The sequence below is a fragment of the Thermobia domestica genome, chromosome 2 (assembly GCF_964235325.1).
Source record: "Thermobia domestica chromosome 2, izTheDome1.hap1.1, whole genome shotgun sequence".
Taxonomy (NCBI): Eukaryota; Metazoa; Arthropoda; class Insecta; order Zygentoma; family Lepismatidae; genus Thermobia; species Thermobia domestica.
In genome coordinates this window covers 266,166,720-266,184,308 of record NC_137455.1, presented here as the reverse complement: position 1 = coordinate 266,184,308, position 17,589 = coordinate 266,166,720, and the positions used below count along the sequence as shown (strand labels likewise).

Here is a 17,589-nt window from a genome sequence, read left to right as displayed (position 1 = left end):
TGGTTCGTGAAGTGCATAAATTTAACATGCAATATTTTGGAAACAGTACAAGCTACGGTAAAATTCACTACACCAATGAATTTCCGAGAAAAGTTTATACGAATTTGATGTATCACATGCACCTATTCCCATTTGAAAAACCGAAAGTTGAATCCAATATGACAGATCTAAGATGGCGTCCGGGGTGGGTGGGTAACACATATCAGAGAAGCAGTTGATCCAATTTGTTTTACATATACCCACATTCATGTCCAATTGCATCTAAAGAAACTAAAAGCAATTTTGTGTCCGAGCGTTATAGTAGTGAATGAATTCCGAATATATGAAGACACATAAATATGCAAATTACCCATATGGGCCGCTAAAATTAGTACAATACACATTGGGCTGCGGAGAACTTTGCATCTGAATCAATTTTAAACGAATCCCGAAGGTACACTTCGCGAACGTACCTTGTAAGTACTGTAATAGAAATACGTTACTAAAGAAAAGCAAGAAATAATTTAAGAAAAAAAAGTAGTTACTTTAGCATTATAATTAATAAAGTAAGCAATGATAATCGTCTAGCTAGAGGATATGGTAATTTTATCATCTTTTTTTTATTTTTATTTTTCTCTCCAAATCAATTTCTAGTAGTCACTCTCAATATTTTCTCATCAGAAAATCTAGTTAAAGCCCATTGAAATACGAAAAATATTATAAAACAGTACCAAATTGAATTTTCTTTCCGATTGGCTGGACTAATTATATTTATCACATCATCATCCCGGAACATACTATTACTTCTGTATCTAATTATATATACAACTCTCCAATTAAAATACACTTGTCGTTAGGAATTGCACATTTCACGTAATACCTATTTCAAGCTCCATAGTGCTTTTAGTTTTTAGTAACGAAGCCAGGAATCAATCAAATTGATTACACTTACTCAGGAGGAGTGAATTAACAAGATCAGTTAATCAGAACTTTGATTTTTATTTTTAAGTATGATAGTTGTTGTACAGAAATAATTTTCGTCAACTCTTTTGTTCATGAACCCGATTATATATAATTTTGTAATTTAATGAGAGGAAATATAGTTGTAAAATCTTAAAACGGAAGGTTCCAACGATAGTGAAAACCAGCTTTTTTAAAAAATAATTATTATATTTTCAATTTTTGCACTTCCAGAATATTTATACCCATAGCATTTATCCAATCGAAATCTTGCAGTAATTACTGAAGGAGAGAACTTAATGCTAAAACTAAGCAAAAGTGTTTTCAAGGTTTTTTGTTAAATAAGAGTATTTTTTAAAGAAAACTCGTTCACTATGGAGGAAACACGTGGTAATTTGAAGCTGCCAATGCACGAGGTGGTTCATTTCTTGAAAACTACAAGGAGAACAACAGTTAAAGAAAAGAAAAAAGAAATGCACTATTAAAAAAAAGAGAGAGAGAGAGAAGATAGTGAGACGTTTGGAAATAATACCACGTGAGCATTTAATAAATCATTGATCCTCCTGGGATATTCCTGGATCAACAATTTCTGATAGAACAGGTTTTGATTTTATGTTAGTTGTAATGCTTATCTATTTTTTGCCGAGTGTAATGACGTCAATGTTGGCCCGTAAAGAATAAATAAATAAAAAGAAGTGACAATTAAAAAAATAGTTATGCTTTAAAAAAAATTCTTGATTTTGTGACCTTGATTTGGAATATTCCATTACCCTCTGATATTATAGGATATTATGCAGCAATAACTTTTTTAAATAGGAAAAAATCGAAAGAAATAGTAAATGGTAAAAAGTTAAACAGTTACCTCGGGCAATTCTGAAATATGTTTTAAATCAAGTATCATGTGGAGACTGTGGCATAAATGAAAAATAAAAAAAAAAGTAAACGATACATGGGGAAAATCCGGACGTAATTCTAGTGTGCATCAGGCAGTTTGCCGTGAGATTCGCGTACTGAACACGCGAACCACTCGACTAAGAAGGGGGGGGGTATATTCAACAAAATGAAAAAGAAAGAAAGAAATGACCGTCATGTTTTAAGTGAAAAAAAAGAAAAACACCTGATTAAACATTTTCTTAAGTTGAAGCTGGTATTATTGGTGCCAGATTGCCATTGGTTACGTCCTATGACGTCAGTGGCTTGCATTGAATGGCAGCTTGAGACAATGTGTATATATATATTTGGGAGACTTTCTCTGATCATACACACACACACAGTTTGACATTGAATAACAAATTTACTCTCTCTGCGTGTTCAAGATGAAGTCTTTGGTCGTAATCTCCTGCTTCCTTCTGTTGGTTTTGGTCTCCACAGAGGCCTTCAGGCTTCGAAGAGCAGAAACTTATACATCCAGATTTGATAACGTTGACATTGACAGAATTCTCAAGAGTAAAAGACTGGTACAATACCATGTGAGATGTCTTTTGGAAGAAGGACCCTGCAATGCAGAAGGATCCGAATTAAAACGTAAGTATTCATAAATTCAATTTTAATTCAAATGCCCAAAATGCAAGTAGAACAAATGCTGATCATCAATTTTTGAGTAAATAAGTCTATAGTTTTATAATTCGAAATTAAAGGTGTGGAATCACGCTCAAAAGTAGTGTCCCTACTTCTATCATAACTTCTTTCTTTTCTAATAAGTTATATGTGTATATAATTTAATAGATTTTCCAGATTCTATCTTTATGCATGTTGCTCGTTTCATGTTTATGGTAATTTGATGTTTGTTTATATCATTTTCTTGAAATGAGAGTGTACGGGAAAGTGAAGTGGCCTTGGATCTAATTATTATCATGCATTTCTTGATGTGACTGATAGAAGATAAAACTGTATATATTCAAGGTAGTTTGCAATGGAAATTGAAGCAGTAATCTCTCAAAAATTCCTCTGTAGGTTATGTATTAAATCTGGGATTCTCAAAGTTGGAGTTCTCGTTTTCAAAGGAGGCGCTGAAATAAAGAGAAAATAGACTATTTAGGGAGCGTTTGAGATTTTATAATCTGTCAGACTTTTTTCCTTATTATTGGACGAAAGGCATTAAATAATATTTAGATTCTTCAAGGCTGATTTTAATAATTGAAACTTGTTTGTTTGTTTGTTTTTTCTCTCTCTTTCTTTCTTGGATGGTTTCGTCAAAGTTTTGCGTTCAGCCTTGTGTATGGGTGAATTGGGATAAGATGACGGGGGACGCTCAGGAAAATCGCATTCACGTAAGAGGGCGCTAGGCCCGAAAAGATTGAGAACCACTGTACTAAATGAACAAGTACTTTCTTAAAAATAAATTCATACTAGGGCACAGAATTTAAAATAATTTTACACATAAAATACGAGTATAACGTGTATGTAAGTCCTACCCTTTTATCATTTGCACTGAACATATTTTAGATGTAATGTATGTCAACCTTTGCTTGAAATCGACAGAGTATGCATATGTACTCTGTGCGTAGGTTTCAGTGGTTGCAAATCCCAAATAATTGTTAATATCTTTTGAAATTCCACTAAGATCTTTCTGAATGAAACTGAACTACTCCAACCCTTATCAGTATCTCGCTTATATTATTGTAATTTATTTTATATTAATCCGATAAGAGAGATTAATTTGAAATTAACGTAAACATCAAGCTGAAAGACTGTCTTAAAGATGGTAGAAAATATATTATACTTCGATATGTAGCCAGGAACGTCGGTAGGGGAGGTTTAGTCTCCCCTGCAGCTACCTTCAGCACCCCTGCAAGTTTCAGTTGTTTGTTAGTATATATGTGTAGTATAAATGTAAATTGAAAGCATTACCGCCCAAAATTTATCTCGGCCTCTTTACTTTAATGTTCTGGCTATGGCCCTGTATGTAGCTTAAATTTTACTGATACTTTGTCCTTATAATTTGGCTTCATATGATGTTAATTTTAATTTAAACCATTAATACATTGGAACATAATTTATGACTATTAAAAATACTCTTCTTTAAGGCTTTAAATACTGATCTTAATTAGCGGTGCAAATCTGTCTTCAACATTGAGAGGGACTGTTAAGTTTTTTTTTTTTTTTTTTTTTTTTTTTTTTTTAAGCGATGTTCAAAATATTATGAAGTTGAAAATCAATGCTGTGGAGGATCAGGGGAGTAGAGTGTCTTCTGCTCCGGGAGGTGGGCAAATTTGAGGCTTATTTTGAGGGGATATCACCCAGGGGCTTCATTTCAGACTTCGCTTGAGGGGAGCAAGAGCACCACAGACATAAGACTTTCACGTTTTGCATTAGTATATTAGTAGACAATCGATTAAAGTATATGTATTCCTGAAACTCTTGGAGGAGGCAATTGCCCCCTCTTTCCCCCCTAAATGACGTCCCTAATTTCATCTCACTTTCCATTGTGGCAATCGGACACAAATTATCACATTTCTTCGCAACGAATTATTGGAGGGGACAGTCCCACCCAGTTCCAAGATTGGAGGGAACATGTCCCGTCAACCCCCAGGATTTGCGCCAGTGATCTTAATTACGAACATTTTAACTATTTTGGTTAATTTCTAAAAGATACTTTTACTCCTGTTACAAATACTCTAATCTAGGCCTATTTGTAATAAATCAAGTCATGGTTCTCCTTTTAGAAAAACGAGAAAAGCAAAAACGTTAATTATATGCATTTGTGAAATATTTGATTGATTTTAGAGCTTAACGTCTTATTTGTCCACTCAGAATATATGAGATGTAGATTTACAGCTAAAGATGGGGTACGAACCGCATGAACTTTCGCTGGGAATTAAACCCGGATCTCCCGCGCCACACTCACATATTCTATCTTCTATTCATATAATTAAGAAGGAACTATTTTATGAATTCATAATCGAATTATTACAGTGTGGTATCTCCGTTTGGTTTTCGGCATTGATTTTTTCAGTGATCATTTAGCTTTATGAAACATTTTGGGAATTGAATTAGAAGACATTAAGCTCTAATCTGGAGAGCCAGAAATAACAACGAAGGGACCCATTATAACTCAACTGAAAGCCATTTGAGCAGCCTTAGCTCCTCCTTGTCCGTAAAGCCAGGGTGTTTAGTTTTTAATTTCCGCTAGGCATACAGGAGCTTATAATTTCATTAGCTGTAAGCCTGTGTGTATGTGGTTCTTTATTTCTCGGTAACTACAGATTGGATTTAAACCAAATTTACTGGGCAAATGGATCATCGCCTAAGGAATAAAAGATCGCTATATTTAATGGCCGAGCTGGAACAGGCACACAGGACCCGCTCGACTCGGCTCAGCTTGTATGTGGCACTTTATTTCTCGGTAACTATGGGCTGGGTCTAAACCAAATTTGGAGGACAAGTAACCCATCATCTATGAAATAATGATCGCTATATTTGATGCTAGAATGATTGCTATATCCAAGCTCGCCCAGGGATAGGACCGGCTCGACTTGTACGTGATATTTTATTCTTGACTAACTACTAGCTAGAACTCGAGTCATTTTTGCGTATCTCAAAAATGACTTGAGTATCTTCAAATTGTTTAACACTGTTTAGTGATGCATGCTTAGGTTATTATTATGATATTATAACTGCTTACATGCTGGACTTGCTCGAGTTTTGCCAGAATATAATCCACTTTTTCTGTGATTCGTCCCCCACTGCGAGGAGCATTTTGGACATCAAAATTTCCAGAACGAAAGTAACAGAAGCATCTTTTGGTTGCTGTTGTTGATAACGTATTTTGCCTATAAACAGCACAAATTACTTTACCATCCTGCTTTTATCACTTTATCGAAATAAAATTGCAAAATGTGGCGCAGATTTGCGAAAAGTTCACTCATCCCCGCGGAATGCAATTGCTAAAAGAATACCGTGCTGGACTGATTTTCCTAACTTTAATGTTACTATGAACTCCTCCATCAAAAGACATAAAGTAAGATCAGAAATATTTTTTTCCTTTAGTGCTTAGTTATTTCGTTAAAACGGGGATCCATTATTTAGCTCTCCCTACTGGTCTAGTGAATAGCGGATGCCTTTGGTCCTGGATTCTATTTCAAGTGAAAAAAAACATTCAAATTTGAACCCACTATGGTGGTTCGGATTCCACTCTAAACTGTAGGTCTACGCCTCGTGTAACCTCGGTGCAGAAAAAGGACTCTAAACTTTAAGAAACAAACAAAGAAATAACAGCAGGATCCATTAGTATGCGTGTGTTACTAATGATGCCAAGGTCTAGGTGGCAGCACATTTTTTTGACGTTTTTCTAGAAAGATATGTCTAGAATTAAAAAGAAAAAAAAAGTGTGGGAAAAATGCACAAAATTGTGTTAACATCCTTTGCAGGTAATAAGACTAAAATAAAAGAAATTGTTGTTATGTAACATAGTTTCCCGTTGCTGTAAACAACTACTGAAAATGAAAAGTCCTCAAAACCGAGGTCAATATGTGAAGTTCAGCATCTTTTCACGTCTTCATTTACAATGCTGCGATTGTCTTCTTCGTGGTGCTTAGAATATCAACGCTTCTTTCAAGGAACACGCAAGCAATGAAAAATAAGTGAAGAGGAGAATAAGATGTACAGTATATCAAGTTTTACATAATGCAGAAAACATTACTCCAATAGTAAGCATATTTTTTGTTGAACGTTTCTTTTAATTTCATTATGATAAATTTTCTCACGTAAAAGAGGTTTTGTCAGAAAATTCTAACGCTCATTATTGAAAACATGTATGAGTGTTCTGCCGTCTGTCATCATTGAGGCTTTGTACTATTGTATATTGAATCTTTAAAGCAGAATATCTAATTTTGCAACTTAAATTTGTTACCTTCTTTCATATTAAAAAGAGTTTTCGGGCTTAACAGGCTTGCCACTATAGTGCAACGGATAAATAGCATTCTAGAGAACTACAATACAAGGAAGTTTCTGAAAATACTTCTTGCTATTCTTTATTGAAATAGGGGCCGCGGTGGCTCAGTGGAAGAGCGTTCACCTCTGGTGCTAGGGGTCCCGCGTTCGATCCCAGCCCCCGCCAAGTGAACTTTGTGGTGGACAAACACTCTAAACTGTGCGTGGGTTTTCTCGGGGTTCTCCCGTTTCCTCCCACTTTCTTCATTCCACCATTTCATTCATTACTCATCATCACCGTCTCCTTTAGCCTAACCGGCATAACCGTGGGACGTAAAACTCAAAGATTTCATTTTCTTTATTGAAATACACATTTTCCCATTTCTTTTTGTTTATTTGTTTGTTCGATAATAGCAGTGATAAAAGAAATGTAAAAGAAAAAGGTATGTTTCTGGGAGAATGAGCAATACATAGACTAAAAAATAGGGAAGATTGACCAATTAAGCTTGAAACATAAATTTAAAAATATACTTCGACTACTCATTTAGCGTAATCGTATAGGGAATCCTCTTCTTCCACGTCCTAGTCATGTTTCGTCCTCATCGACGGAGGCTCTATTTGGTCTCCATTTGTGAATTGAATGGGATATTTCTGATCATAAACCTATTATTCATTTCATCTAGTGACTTATTATCACAATACGTTGGTGGTGGTGGCCAGATTAATTAACGAGCACTTTGCTTGCAGGGATGTTATTGCAGATGTCTAAGGTAATCAATATTCAGCGTTAAGTTAATGTCAATTTTTACATCGACTCCATAACATGACCTATTTCTACCATAAAATTTTAAGCTTGTATATCCTTTTGTAGCAGTCTATAAGGAAACTATTCAAAGAAAAAATATACATAAACATTCTTGAATGTACCTTTGATGTATAAAATGATTTCCTTTCAATGTTAGTACAAATTTAGTATTGTATATGATAAAGCACATTAGTATGCAATAAGTCAAGTTATTTATGTTCAACATACGACTACTTGTAAAGAATCTTTGATTAGTAAGTACTCCAGGAAAACTTCGACAATGTATTCGTGTCCACAGGTGACAATAATAGAACAATAAACTAATTATGACTGGTACTTGTTTTACATGTAGGAAATACATATTAGGTTACATTTTGAAGATTATAAAAATTAATTAAGATAAGTTTAAATGAATCCCAAAATGAAGTCCGAGTAGGAAAATTCTTGTCCACGAGCTTTCACATCGAGAATGGCCTGAAACAAGGAGATACGTTGTCAACATTATTATTCAACTTTGCTATAAGGAAAATCAAAGATAACAACCAGCGCCTAGAATTGAATGGTATTCACCAGGTTATGGCGTATGCTGATCATGTAAATTTAATAGAGGATGATAGGAGAACAATAGAAAGAAACGCAGAGGTCTTATTAAACGCTTGCAGGGACATGGGTTTAGAAGTAGATCCAGAGAAAACTAAATACATGGAAGTTCGTCAGGATTGAAATACGGGAAATTATGAATGCTTTAAAATATCAAATAATACTTTTGATAAAGTAGATACTTTTAAATATCTGGGATCAATATTAACAGACGAAAACCATATTCGCGAAGAAATTAAATGTCGACTAAAAGCAGAAAATTCGTGTCGTTATTCAGTTCAAAATCTCTTGTCGTCGCGAATTCTGTCGAGGAATATGAAACTTAAAACATATAAAACGATAATCATGCCTGTTGTTCTGTATGGATGCGAAACATGGTCGCTTACTCTGGGGAAAGAAAGTAAACTGAAAGTATTTGAGAACAAGATCCTAAGACAAATATTCGGACCCAAGAGGAACGGGAATGGGAATGGCGGAAACTTCATAACAAGGAACTAGATAATTTATACGGTTTACCAAACATTGTTAGGGTTATCAAATCTAGCAGGCTCAGGTGGGAAGGTCTTGTAGCCAGGATGGAAGTAAGTAGGAACGCTTTCTAAGTCTTAACTGGAAGACCAATCGGAAAACCTAGGAAGACCTAGGCGAAGATGGGAGGACAATATTAAGATGGACCTCGCAGAAGTAGGAATACAAAGTAGAAACTGGATCCAGTTGGCTAAGGATAGAAGTCAATGGAGAGCTTTTGTGAACGCGGCATTGAACCTTCGGGTCAGTCAGATGATAAAAATATTAAAGATTTAGATAAGTAATTTATTTAAATGAATTCTCGAAGGTTTTATTCCCTATTAGCCTCAAATGGACTAATAGTAATCTCTTTTATTGGATTTCTAGTATTGTTCTTTCTGAACTTAAGAAGCTTGTTTACGTATATGGACGACAATTGAGGGCAGTGTTATTTGAAAATGAGATGAACTAGTGCCCCATTTGTTTTCTCCCAGAGACACATTTCATTTGGCCCGCTGATTGTTGGTACTAGCTACGTCCTTGTTCTCAAATGAACACCGAAATTTGGCAATCCTTGTTTTTCTGGAAATCTTTCTGTCACGTGGTCACTTACGATGTCTTAAGTAGCATGCATCAGTGCAGTGTGCGAACACCTCCGTTATCTACCTATTAGAAAAAAAAATACACGTCGGTGAAAGTATACGTATGTGACCTTGTTAAAGATAACACTTTTATAAATATACGTGGCTTTGGTACCGAAGCTGAATGTTATACCAAAAAAAAAAAAAAATCTTAAAATAATTTTATGTGATTTTCTTATGAAAGTGTGAAGTGTTACATATTCCTTAAATAACTGCATTATTATCATACATACTTGCTTAACGTTAAATTGATTTCATTTTCACTCTTGAATATACGGTATTCCTGGTTCTTACTCATTCAACCGTTAGATCATCTTTGAAGGAAAGCAGGTAACCTATCGCCAGGAGGAAGATTAATTACCAGGGAACTGCTAACAGACCTTGAGAATTATTACTCTTACTTTCCTCAGCCGAAAGCTATTTTGAAATAACTTTGCAACTTTTTCCAATCTTCCTGTAGACATATTTAGGTACACTAATACAATTTTGGAAACAAATTGATTTAGCAGAACCATACTGTATGACTTCCATATTAACCCTTTAAGGCTCTGTGAGTTTCGTATCCTTGCAACGGCACAAATGTTTACATAAAGGAATGCTGAGAAGTTAAATTACTCTAAGTAACGATAATTATTTTTGGTAAAATGAGACTGAATTTAGGCAATAGGATGAAATGGACGTTTCAAAAGATAACTGGCTCTCTCGTGGTTCAATGGTTATTAGTGGCAGAGCGTTCACCTCTGGTGCATGGAGTCGCTGAGTCGATCCCAGCCCGCACCACGTGAGCTTTTTTGGTGGACAAACACCAGGTGTGTGGGTTTTCTCGGGGTTCTCCCGTTTCCTCCCACTTTCTTCATTCCACCATTTCATTTATTTTTCATCATCCTCGTCTCCTTTAACCCTCACGCCATAACTTTGGGACGTAAAACTCAAAACTGTCTTTTCATTCCATTTTTAAATGGTTATTAACATTTTCGCTTTGATGCGGAAAAGCAGGATTCAATTCCAGGTAGAAACTAATGTGCTTATAGGTTCCACGTTCAGGTGTCCAAAATGAAGAACAAAATAAAAAAAAGTTTCATATCAATAGGAGATTGATATGAGTTCGGTCTTTTCTATTCGAAGCAAAATACGTACATTTTCCGACACAAAGTCTTCTCTTTGTTTATTTCTCACCGAGAATTGAATCCGTTATATAGCCTCAAAAAGCGTATGTGATAACCGTGATAAATACTCGACCACTCATTTATATCTGAACAACGTATGAAGTAGGAACACTTTCCTACAATCAGAGAAATAAGAGAGAATCGCATTGAGCAATGGAGAGGAGGGGAGGTAGGAGAGAGGAACAATCAAATGTTGGCAGTGTATGTTAGTCATGAATCCACAAGCAGTATGTCAGCAAAAGTCTCGACTGCACTAGTAAGATTTCTGTTTGTGTGGCATCACTACTACTTCATTTCTTCCTTTTTTTCTCTTTGTATGGTTACCGAGAATAGGAGTTGCAAAATTTCACATCCCAAAGCATTCAGTTGGAAATCACTATAGTGGGCTTTTCGTGAGTTCGTCAATGACTGAACACAAAAGATGTTTGAATTAATTATTTCTCAATCCTATGATACAATACTTCTAATGTAGGCCTATAAGTAGTAAATACACGTTGTGTTAAATTAAAATTTCCGAATAAAGAACTCAATTTTTAATAGAAATAAAATGTGTGATTCTATGACAATTAAGTATCTCTCGGCCGCTACTTCAAACATAGTAACTTTCTGAATCCTCAATTGATTGTAGTGGAAACGGACTTCTTTGTAAAAATATGCATAGTAAACCTTTGTATCGTATCTCACTAGGTTAAATAACATCTTTAAATGTTATTTTTAGAAATGATTATGTAATGAAATAGATAGTACAATATAACTACAAAACTTTATATCACTATTTTTATTGCAGGATTGTTGCCAGATGCTTTACAGACGAACTGCACCAAATGCACTGATAAGCAGAAGGAGATTGGACGAAAGACCATCACTTTCTTGAGGAAGAACCGTTCCGAAGACTGGGAAAGACTCAGGAGCAAGTACGATCCTGAGAATAAGTACGAACAGTTTGAAGAAGCTCTTACTCGTTAAACAAACAAACAAAAACAAAGACTATATTTAAAATCGAACTGCTTTACCTAAAATTTAAGACTGAGTGATCGCTGATCGATATGTGCATATGCGTATGTGTGTTTAAAAAATATGAAAAGAAAGTTTTGTACTATGTGTGTGAACGTTTGATGTAAATTTTGAATGCTAAAAATATAAAAGTTAAAAATTTTAAATACGAAATGTTTTTCTTTATGAATATATATTTTGAAGAAATGATTTAAACACAACACTATAATTCAAAAGTTGTTCCAAAATATTTTAAACTGATGTTTGAACATCATAAACCAATTGAACTACCTTTATTCTTGCCGTGCAAAAATGAAACGTTATTAATAGGGCTAAGATTTTTTAGGTATGTTTGTCACTACTTTGTTTGTCTTCGAGTGAAAACAACTTATCCTGCGCCCTTATCTTCCTCTTGGGTCCTTTATTCCCTTAATCTGTCCCCATCCCCCTTCCTTTTTTTTCACTGTTACTTAAAAATAATATTCCAAATTTCCGGGCCATTGTGGATTGAGCGTGTTGTTTCTCCTGCGAGAATTTTGACATCAAGCAGTCTGGACCAAAACAACGCAAGTACGATTTCCAAGGTGGATGAACTTCATCAGCCAGAAGAGATTCATGATTTGCTGGAAGAACTATTTTGTATTTACGGTTAAAGGTGTGATAGCTACCATTAGAAACGTAAACAACAATATTTCCGAAAAGAACAATGAGCTATCTGATTCCATGAAGCAACATTGAAATTTAAATGGTTTCGCCAAAGAAAACCTTGAGCTTAGTCATCAGAAGAATCTAAATAATGTCCAACTTTGAAACATCTTAAACTTGTTAAACAGTGGTGTTGGAGAAAGATGGAGAAGATAAAATGAACAAAGAGAGCAACAAACGAAGATGTTTAAAACGGATAGGAGAGAAGAGGACACTTCTAGTCAGCATCTTTCATTGGTCTCTGTGGAAAAGGTTTCTCATCTACAAAAGGATGTTATCCCAAATAGGAGTAAAACAAGATTTAGAGATACTGTAAAGTAGCCAAAATCCTTACATGTATTTTGTAAATTTATTTTGTTTATTGTAAAACAAGGAAGCGATATTCAAACTGTTTAGGAAAATAAAAACAGATAACGTAGGCATCACACCACAATTATAGGAAGTTTTCCTATACGGAAATAACAAAGTAAGGCATTTCATAAGGAGACCTGAGCTAAACTCTACGCTACAACCAGGAAGTACCTGAATCCCGGAAAGGGGTTGTGCTGGTTGAGGACGGAGAGTAGACTGGGGAGTTTGAATATCGCTTCCTTGTTTAACAATAAACAAAATAAATTTACAAAATACATGTAAGGATTTTGGATACTTTGCAGTACTTCTATCCAAATACCACTCATCATAGTTTTGGAACTTCTTGTATACAATAAAAGACAAATTCTGACCAAAGCATATATTAATTAATAAGAAATAGCGAGCGTTACAGTTTCTTCAAATTAACTTTGCCTTCATCAGACACATTATCGCATAATGTGTATGATGAAGGCAAAGTTAATTTGCCGAAACTATAACGATATTATTTATTTGTTAATATATGCTTTGGTCAAAATTTGTCTTTTATTGTATACAACAAGATTACATTTATCTTCCTCGTGACTGTATGGTTAGCGTACACGCCTTAGGAACGGGAAATCCAGGTTCAATTCCCGGTGGAAGCTCGTATGAATTGGACCCTACGTTAAGATGTAGGTCCACCACTTCTTATATAGCCTTGATGTTCAACGGAAAGCTAAGTTCCAAATGAACCAAGAAACACGCTTATATTTAACAAGTTATGATTTTCCTTCCTAATATACTGTAGTAATATACCGTACTCTATTCAATATCATATCTATTCAATATCATATGCTGTTCTCAGTTATTCGATAAAATCACAATGGCCAAAATAGTTTAGGAAAATAACATTTTGGCTTTATTTTAGCACCTTGTTCCTTCCTTTTGTGCCTATGAAAATTGCTTCTCTTGTTTTCAGAATTAGCATCAGTGGCAACAGTGGAAATTCATTTATTCACTCTTTCTTAATCCGAGTTTCCAGTTTATTAGACTCAATTTTTGTTTTTATTGCAATTTAATGAAATGACTATACACTATCACTTATAATATACTAGCAGCGTTCACCCCGCTTCGCTGCGGTCACCCCGGAACGCAATAAACTTTGTTACTTAGATAATTTTTACTTTTTCGCTTTCAAGTGATATGATAAAAACCATAAAAGATTGCAGTAAATGTTAACATTATATCGCCTGTCATTTATGTTAACCCGCCCCGCTTCGCTGCGGTCACCCCCGAACGCAATAAACTTTGTTACTTAGATAATTTTTACTTTTTCGCTTTCAAGTGATATGATAAAAACCATTATAACGCCTGTCATTTATGTTAACCCGCCGAGTGACACGGTCATGCGGGTTGCATATACATACGTTTATTTTTATGCCTATGATGAACTAACAAAGGATTTGTACGTAATGGACACCTGAATGGTCAATTATCTCAAGACACTGGTAATTGAAAATTAAAGTGATATGATAAAAACCATCTAGGGTCCAAATCCTAATAACCCCCCAAAAATAAAAGAAATTGGTTCAGCCGTATTAGCGTGATGAGCGGACAAAGGATTTGTACGTTCTCTTTTATATATATAGATAATAAATGCTATAATAAAATGAGTGGGGTATGAACGTTTGGTCATGTTTAATAACTACTGAACTGATTGAAATAAAACCTTCGCAAGCATCTCAAAATGGTTTGTAGCAGCCTACATTTTAACACCGTTTGACTCTATGGAGCTAACAGTGTAAAAATAGAACAAAGTAAGAGAACAATTTTTCATCCATATTTATTATTATTATTAGGCCTATATTATAGAGTTTAACGTGCTACGTTTATGTACTAAGGCTAAGGAAGATTATGATGGTGACATGCATGATAATGATGGAATGATGACGAAAGAGGGAGAAAACGAGAGAACTATGAGAAAACTAACACACACGGTGTTTGTCCATCAAGAAGGTCCACTTGGTGGAGGTGAGATCGAACCAGGGTCCCCATGTGACAAAAGTTAGTACTCTACTACTGAGCCACGCAGTCCAGTACATTTTACCGTATTATTATTATTATTATTATTATTATTATTATTATTATTATTATTATTATTATTATTATTATTATTATTATTATTATTATTATTAATAGTAGTAGTAGTAGTAGTAGTAGTAGTAGTAGTTTATTTATATTTAGAGAACTTCGAAAGGTGGTGTTGGAGAAAGATGGAGAAGATAAAATGAACAAAGAGAGCAACAAACGAAGATGTTTAAAACGGATAGGAAAGAAGAGGACACTTCTAGCCAGCATCCTTCATAGAAAGGCCAATTGGATTGGATACATGTTGCGAAGAAATTGTCTTCTTCACACCGCCATAGAAGAAAAGATGGAAGGGAAGCGAGGGATAGGAAGAAGAACACAGCTGATCCATGATTTGAAAAATAGGAGAAAATATTGGGAGTAAAAAAAGGAAGCTGAAGATCGAGAAAAGTGGAAGAAACATATCCAGGCCCAAATGTAAAATTAAAAAAAAAAAATGCTCATTAGTCCTAGGACCTGCCGAAACGCAGAATACTTAATAATAATAATAATAATAATAATAATAATAATAATAATAATAATAATAATAATAATAATAATAATAATAATAAGTAGTAGTAGTAGTAGTAGTAGTAGTAGTAGTAGTAGTAGTAGTAGTAGTAGTAGTAGTAGTAGCAGTGTTATTACGTATAAAGCTTCAACCTTTAGCATAAAGTCATAAAGTTAGGTATAACAAACTTATTAATATAGGTAACATGTTTATTCTTGAATACAAGAGATGACCTTCCATCTTTTTTATTAAAATTTACGCGCCACCGTGTTGTATGCTCCATCCATTTCTTAAACTGAATCATATCATTCTAAAGTTCTTACAGAACATTACAGTTATAATAGGCGTTTTCAGAAAACTTTATCCAAAGAAAACTCATCCCCTAAGAGCAAATTACCACTTGTGATTTTGTTCATGAGATTATTTATATCATATTGTAGGATAGTTTGAGAAATATTTGTTTATGACATATGATGAAAACAAACTAAATAGTGTTTGAGAATGTTGTCTAGGAAAAATTCATTCCCTGAGAGTCCTTGTAGACTATTTTCCATCAGGAATTTATTGCGTCACAATATGTGGTTATTTATTTATGAAATAAGAACAAAATCTTCTGAGTAACGTTTGAGAAAATTGTCCGCAAAAATCTCAGTCCTAAGAGTAAAACATAGCCTGTAAACTTTATCATGTAAAATGATTTATGATGTATTGTGAGATTTCCAGTGAAACATTCTGTTATAAAGTATGAATAAAATTGTCTGTGTCATTTCTGTGAAAATCATCAGTAAGAAATTCACCCCAAGATCAAACTACGTTGTAGATTTTTTTTCATGGAAAATTACTAGTAGGTTTGTTAACATTCTGAACCTGGCCATCGTACAAAGATTTGACCTACTGAATAGTGAAAAGTCACATTGATAATCGAGACAGTTCCTTCAAAAAATAATATTTGAATTTCCACATCTCATGGTATTATTGCTGTTGCATACGTATGAACAGTTTAAATACCTTGGTACTAGTACCCACGTCCGAGTTCGAAGTATTAATGAAATATTTGTTTACAAAATATGAACTAATTTGCCTGAGTTGTTTTAAACAAAATCAACTATGAGGAATTCATCTCCAATTGTAAACTTCCCTTCTGGAATTTTCCCAGAGAAAATAATTATACTACGTTAATGAAATATTGATTTATGAAAAATAAGCCAAATTGTTAGAGCCGTTTTCAAAAAAAAAAAAAAAATCGCATTTTTTATTTTCATTCTCATTTCAGTAACTTACTTTTATTTTGGGAAGTAGGCAGGATATTCGAAAGAATCCCTGGATAATGTTATTAATAAGACTTAAGTTTAAAATTTGGCCCTAATACAACCCATGATGAAATCTGTAAATCTGTTGATGTCTCGAATACGATTTGTTTCACGACTACCGTACCTTCCCTCCTGTTGGTCGGAAGTTTAAAAAAAGAAAAGACGAGCACATTACCCCCACCTTTACGTAGAACGGATTAAGTACTTTCGTAGGAATAAATATATTGAAAGGCAAAGAAGATGCATATTACATCTGTATCGAAGCCACAGGAGATAAGAACATGTGGTGTCTGTTTTTGCCCTCTATAGTTAGTGTGCGAGGAAGGACTATCTTTGATAACGAAACACGGATTTGAAAAAAATTCCCAGCTGTAGATGCTTTCATGGTTTCATCATTCTTCGCATAAAACGCGGATTATTGCGAAGCTAAAATAAAATGAAAATGTAGTTGGAGAAGAATAGGATGGAATCAAAGAGAACTAAATACATGTTAATTATGTAATTAATTTTCGGTTTAATTAATTTCGAATCACTGTGAAATTAGGTTCCTAAAATTTAACCAATCTTTGTTTGAATCAAGATTTATTTATTTTTTAAACGTTATTTTAACAAATATTTTCGCACAAATTAAGAATAAGGATTAATATTAATACACGTGTTGATTTTAAAAATCACACATTCATTTTTAACGAACTTAAAACTTTCATTAGTGAATTCTCTGTGTCTGTATGTTTGCCTGTCAGTCTGTCTGTTATTTGAAATGTTTTTCAATTTTGAGTTCTCCATTCGATAGACCATCAAAAACTATCTGAGAAAGTGATGGAATTTTTCGCGTCACTCCTACCGTTCCCAAGATATTGGCCAAAAAATGGTCGATTTCGCGAGATTTGAGGAGCCATATCTCTGAAACTGTAAGATATAGAGAGATGATATTGGTGTTGATCAATATCTAAGAGAATGGTGATCATTAGAGACCAAGTAGTAACCGGTGGCCACTGTCCAACTGACCACCGTTCCACATATATATTGGCCAAAAAAGTTCGAATTTCAGGAAATTAAAGGAGTCATATCTGGGGAACTATTA

General features: G+C 34.3%; 1 protein-coding gene across 1 annotated transcript; it reads left to right on the top strand.

Annotated features, from left to right (window-relative positions):
- Positions 1-2,195: 2,195 nt before the first annotated feature.
- Positions 2,196-11,696, top strand: LOC145678480 (ejaculatory bulb-specific protein 3-like). The gene is made up of 2 exons (XM_081748662.1): positions 2,196-2,463; positions 11,317-11,696. Exons 1-2 carry the CDS (start codon positions 2,256-2,258, stop codon positions 11,493-11,495), a joined length of 387 nt encoding a protein of 128 aa, XP_081604788.1. The 5' UTR covers positions 2,196-2,255; the 3' UTR covers positions 11,496-11,696.
- Positions 11,697-17,589: the final 5,893 nt, after the last annotated feature.

Coding starts and splice junctions, on each gene's coding strand:
- LOC145678480 (XM_081748662.1), top strand. CDS start 2,256: ATGAAGTCTTTGGTCGTAATCTCCTGCTTCCTTCTGTTGGTTTTGGTC. Junction 2,464..11,316: donor AGAAGGATCCGAATTAAAAC/GTAAGTATTCAT, acceptor TTTTTATTGCAG/GATTGTTGCCAGATGCTTTA.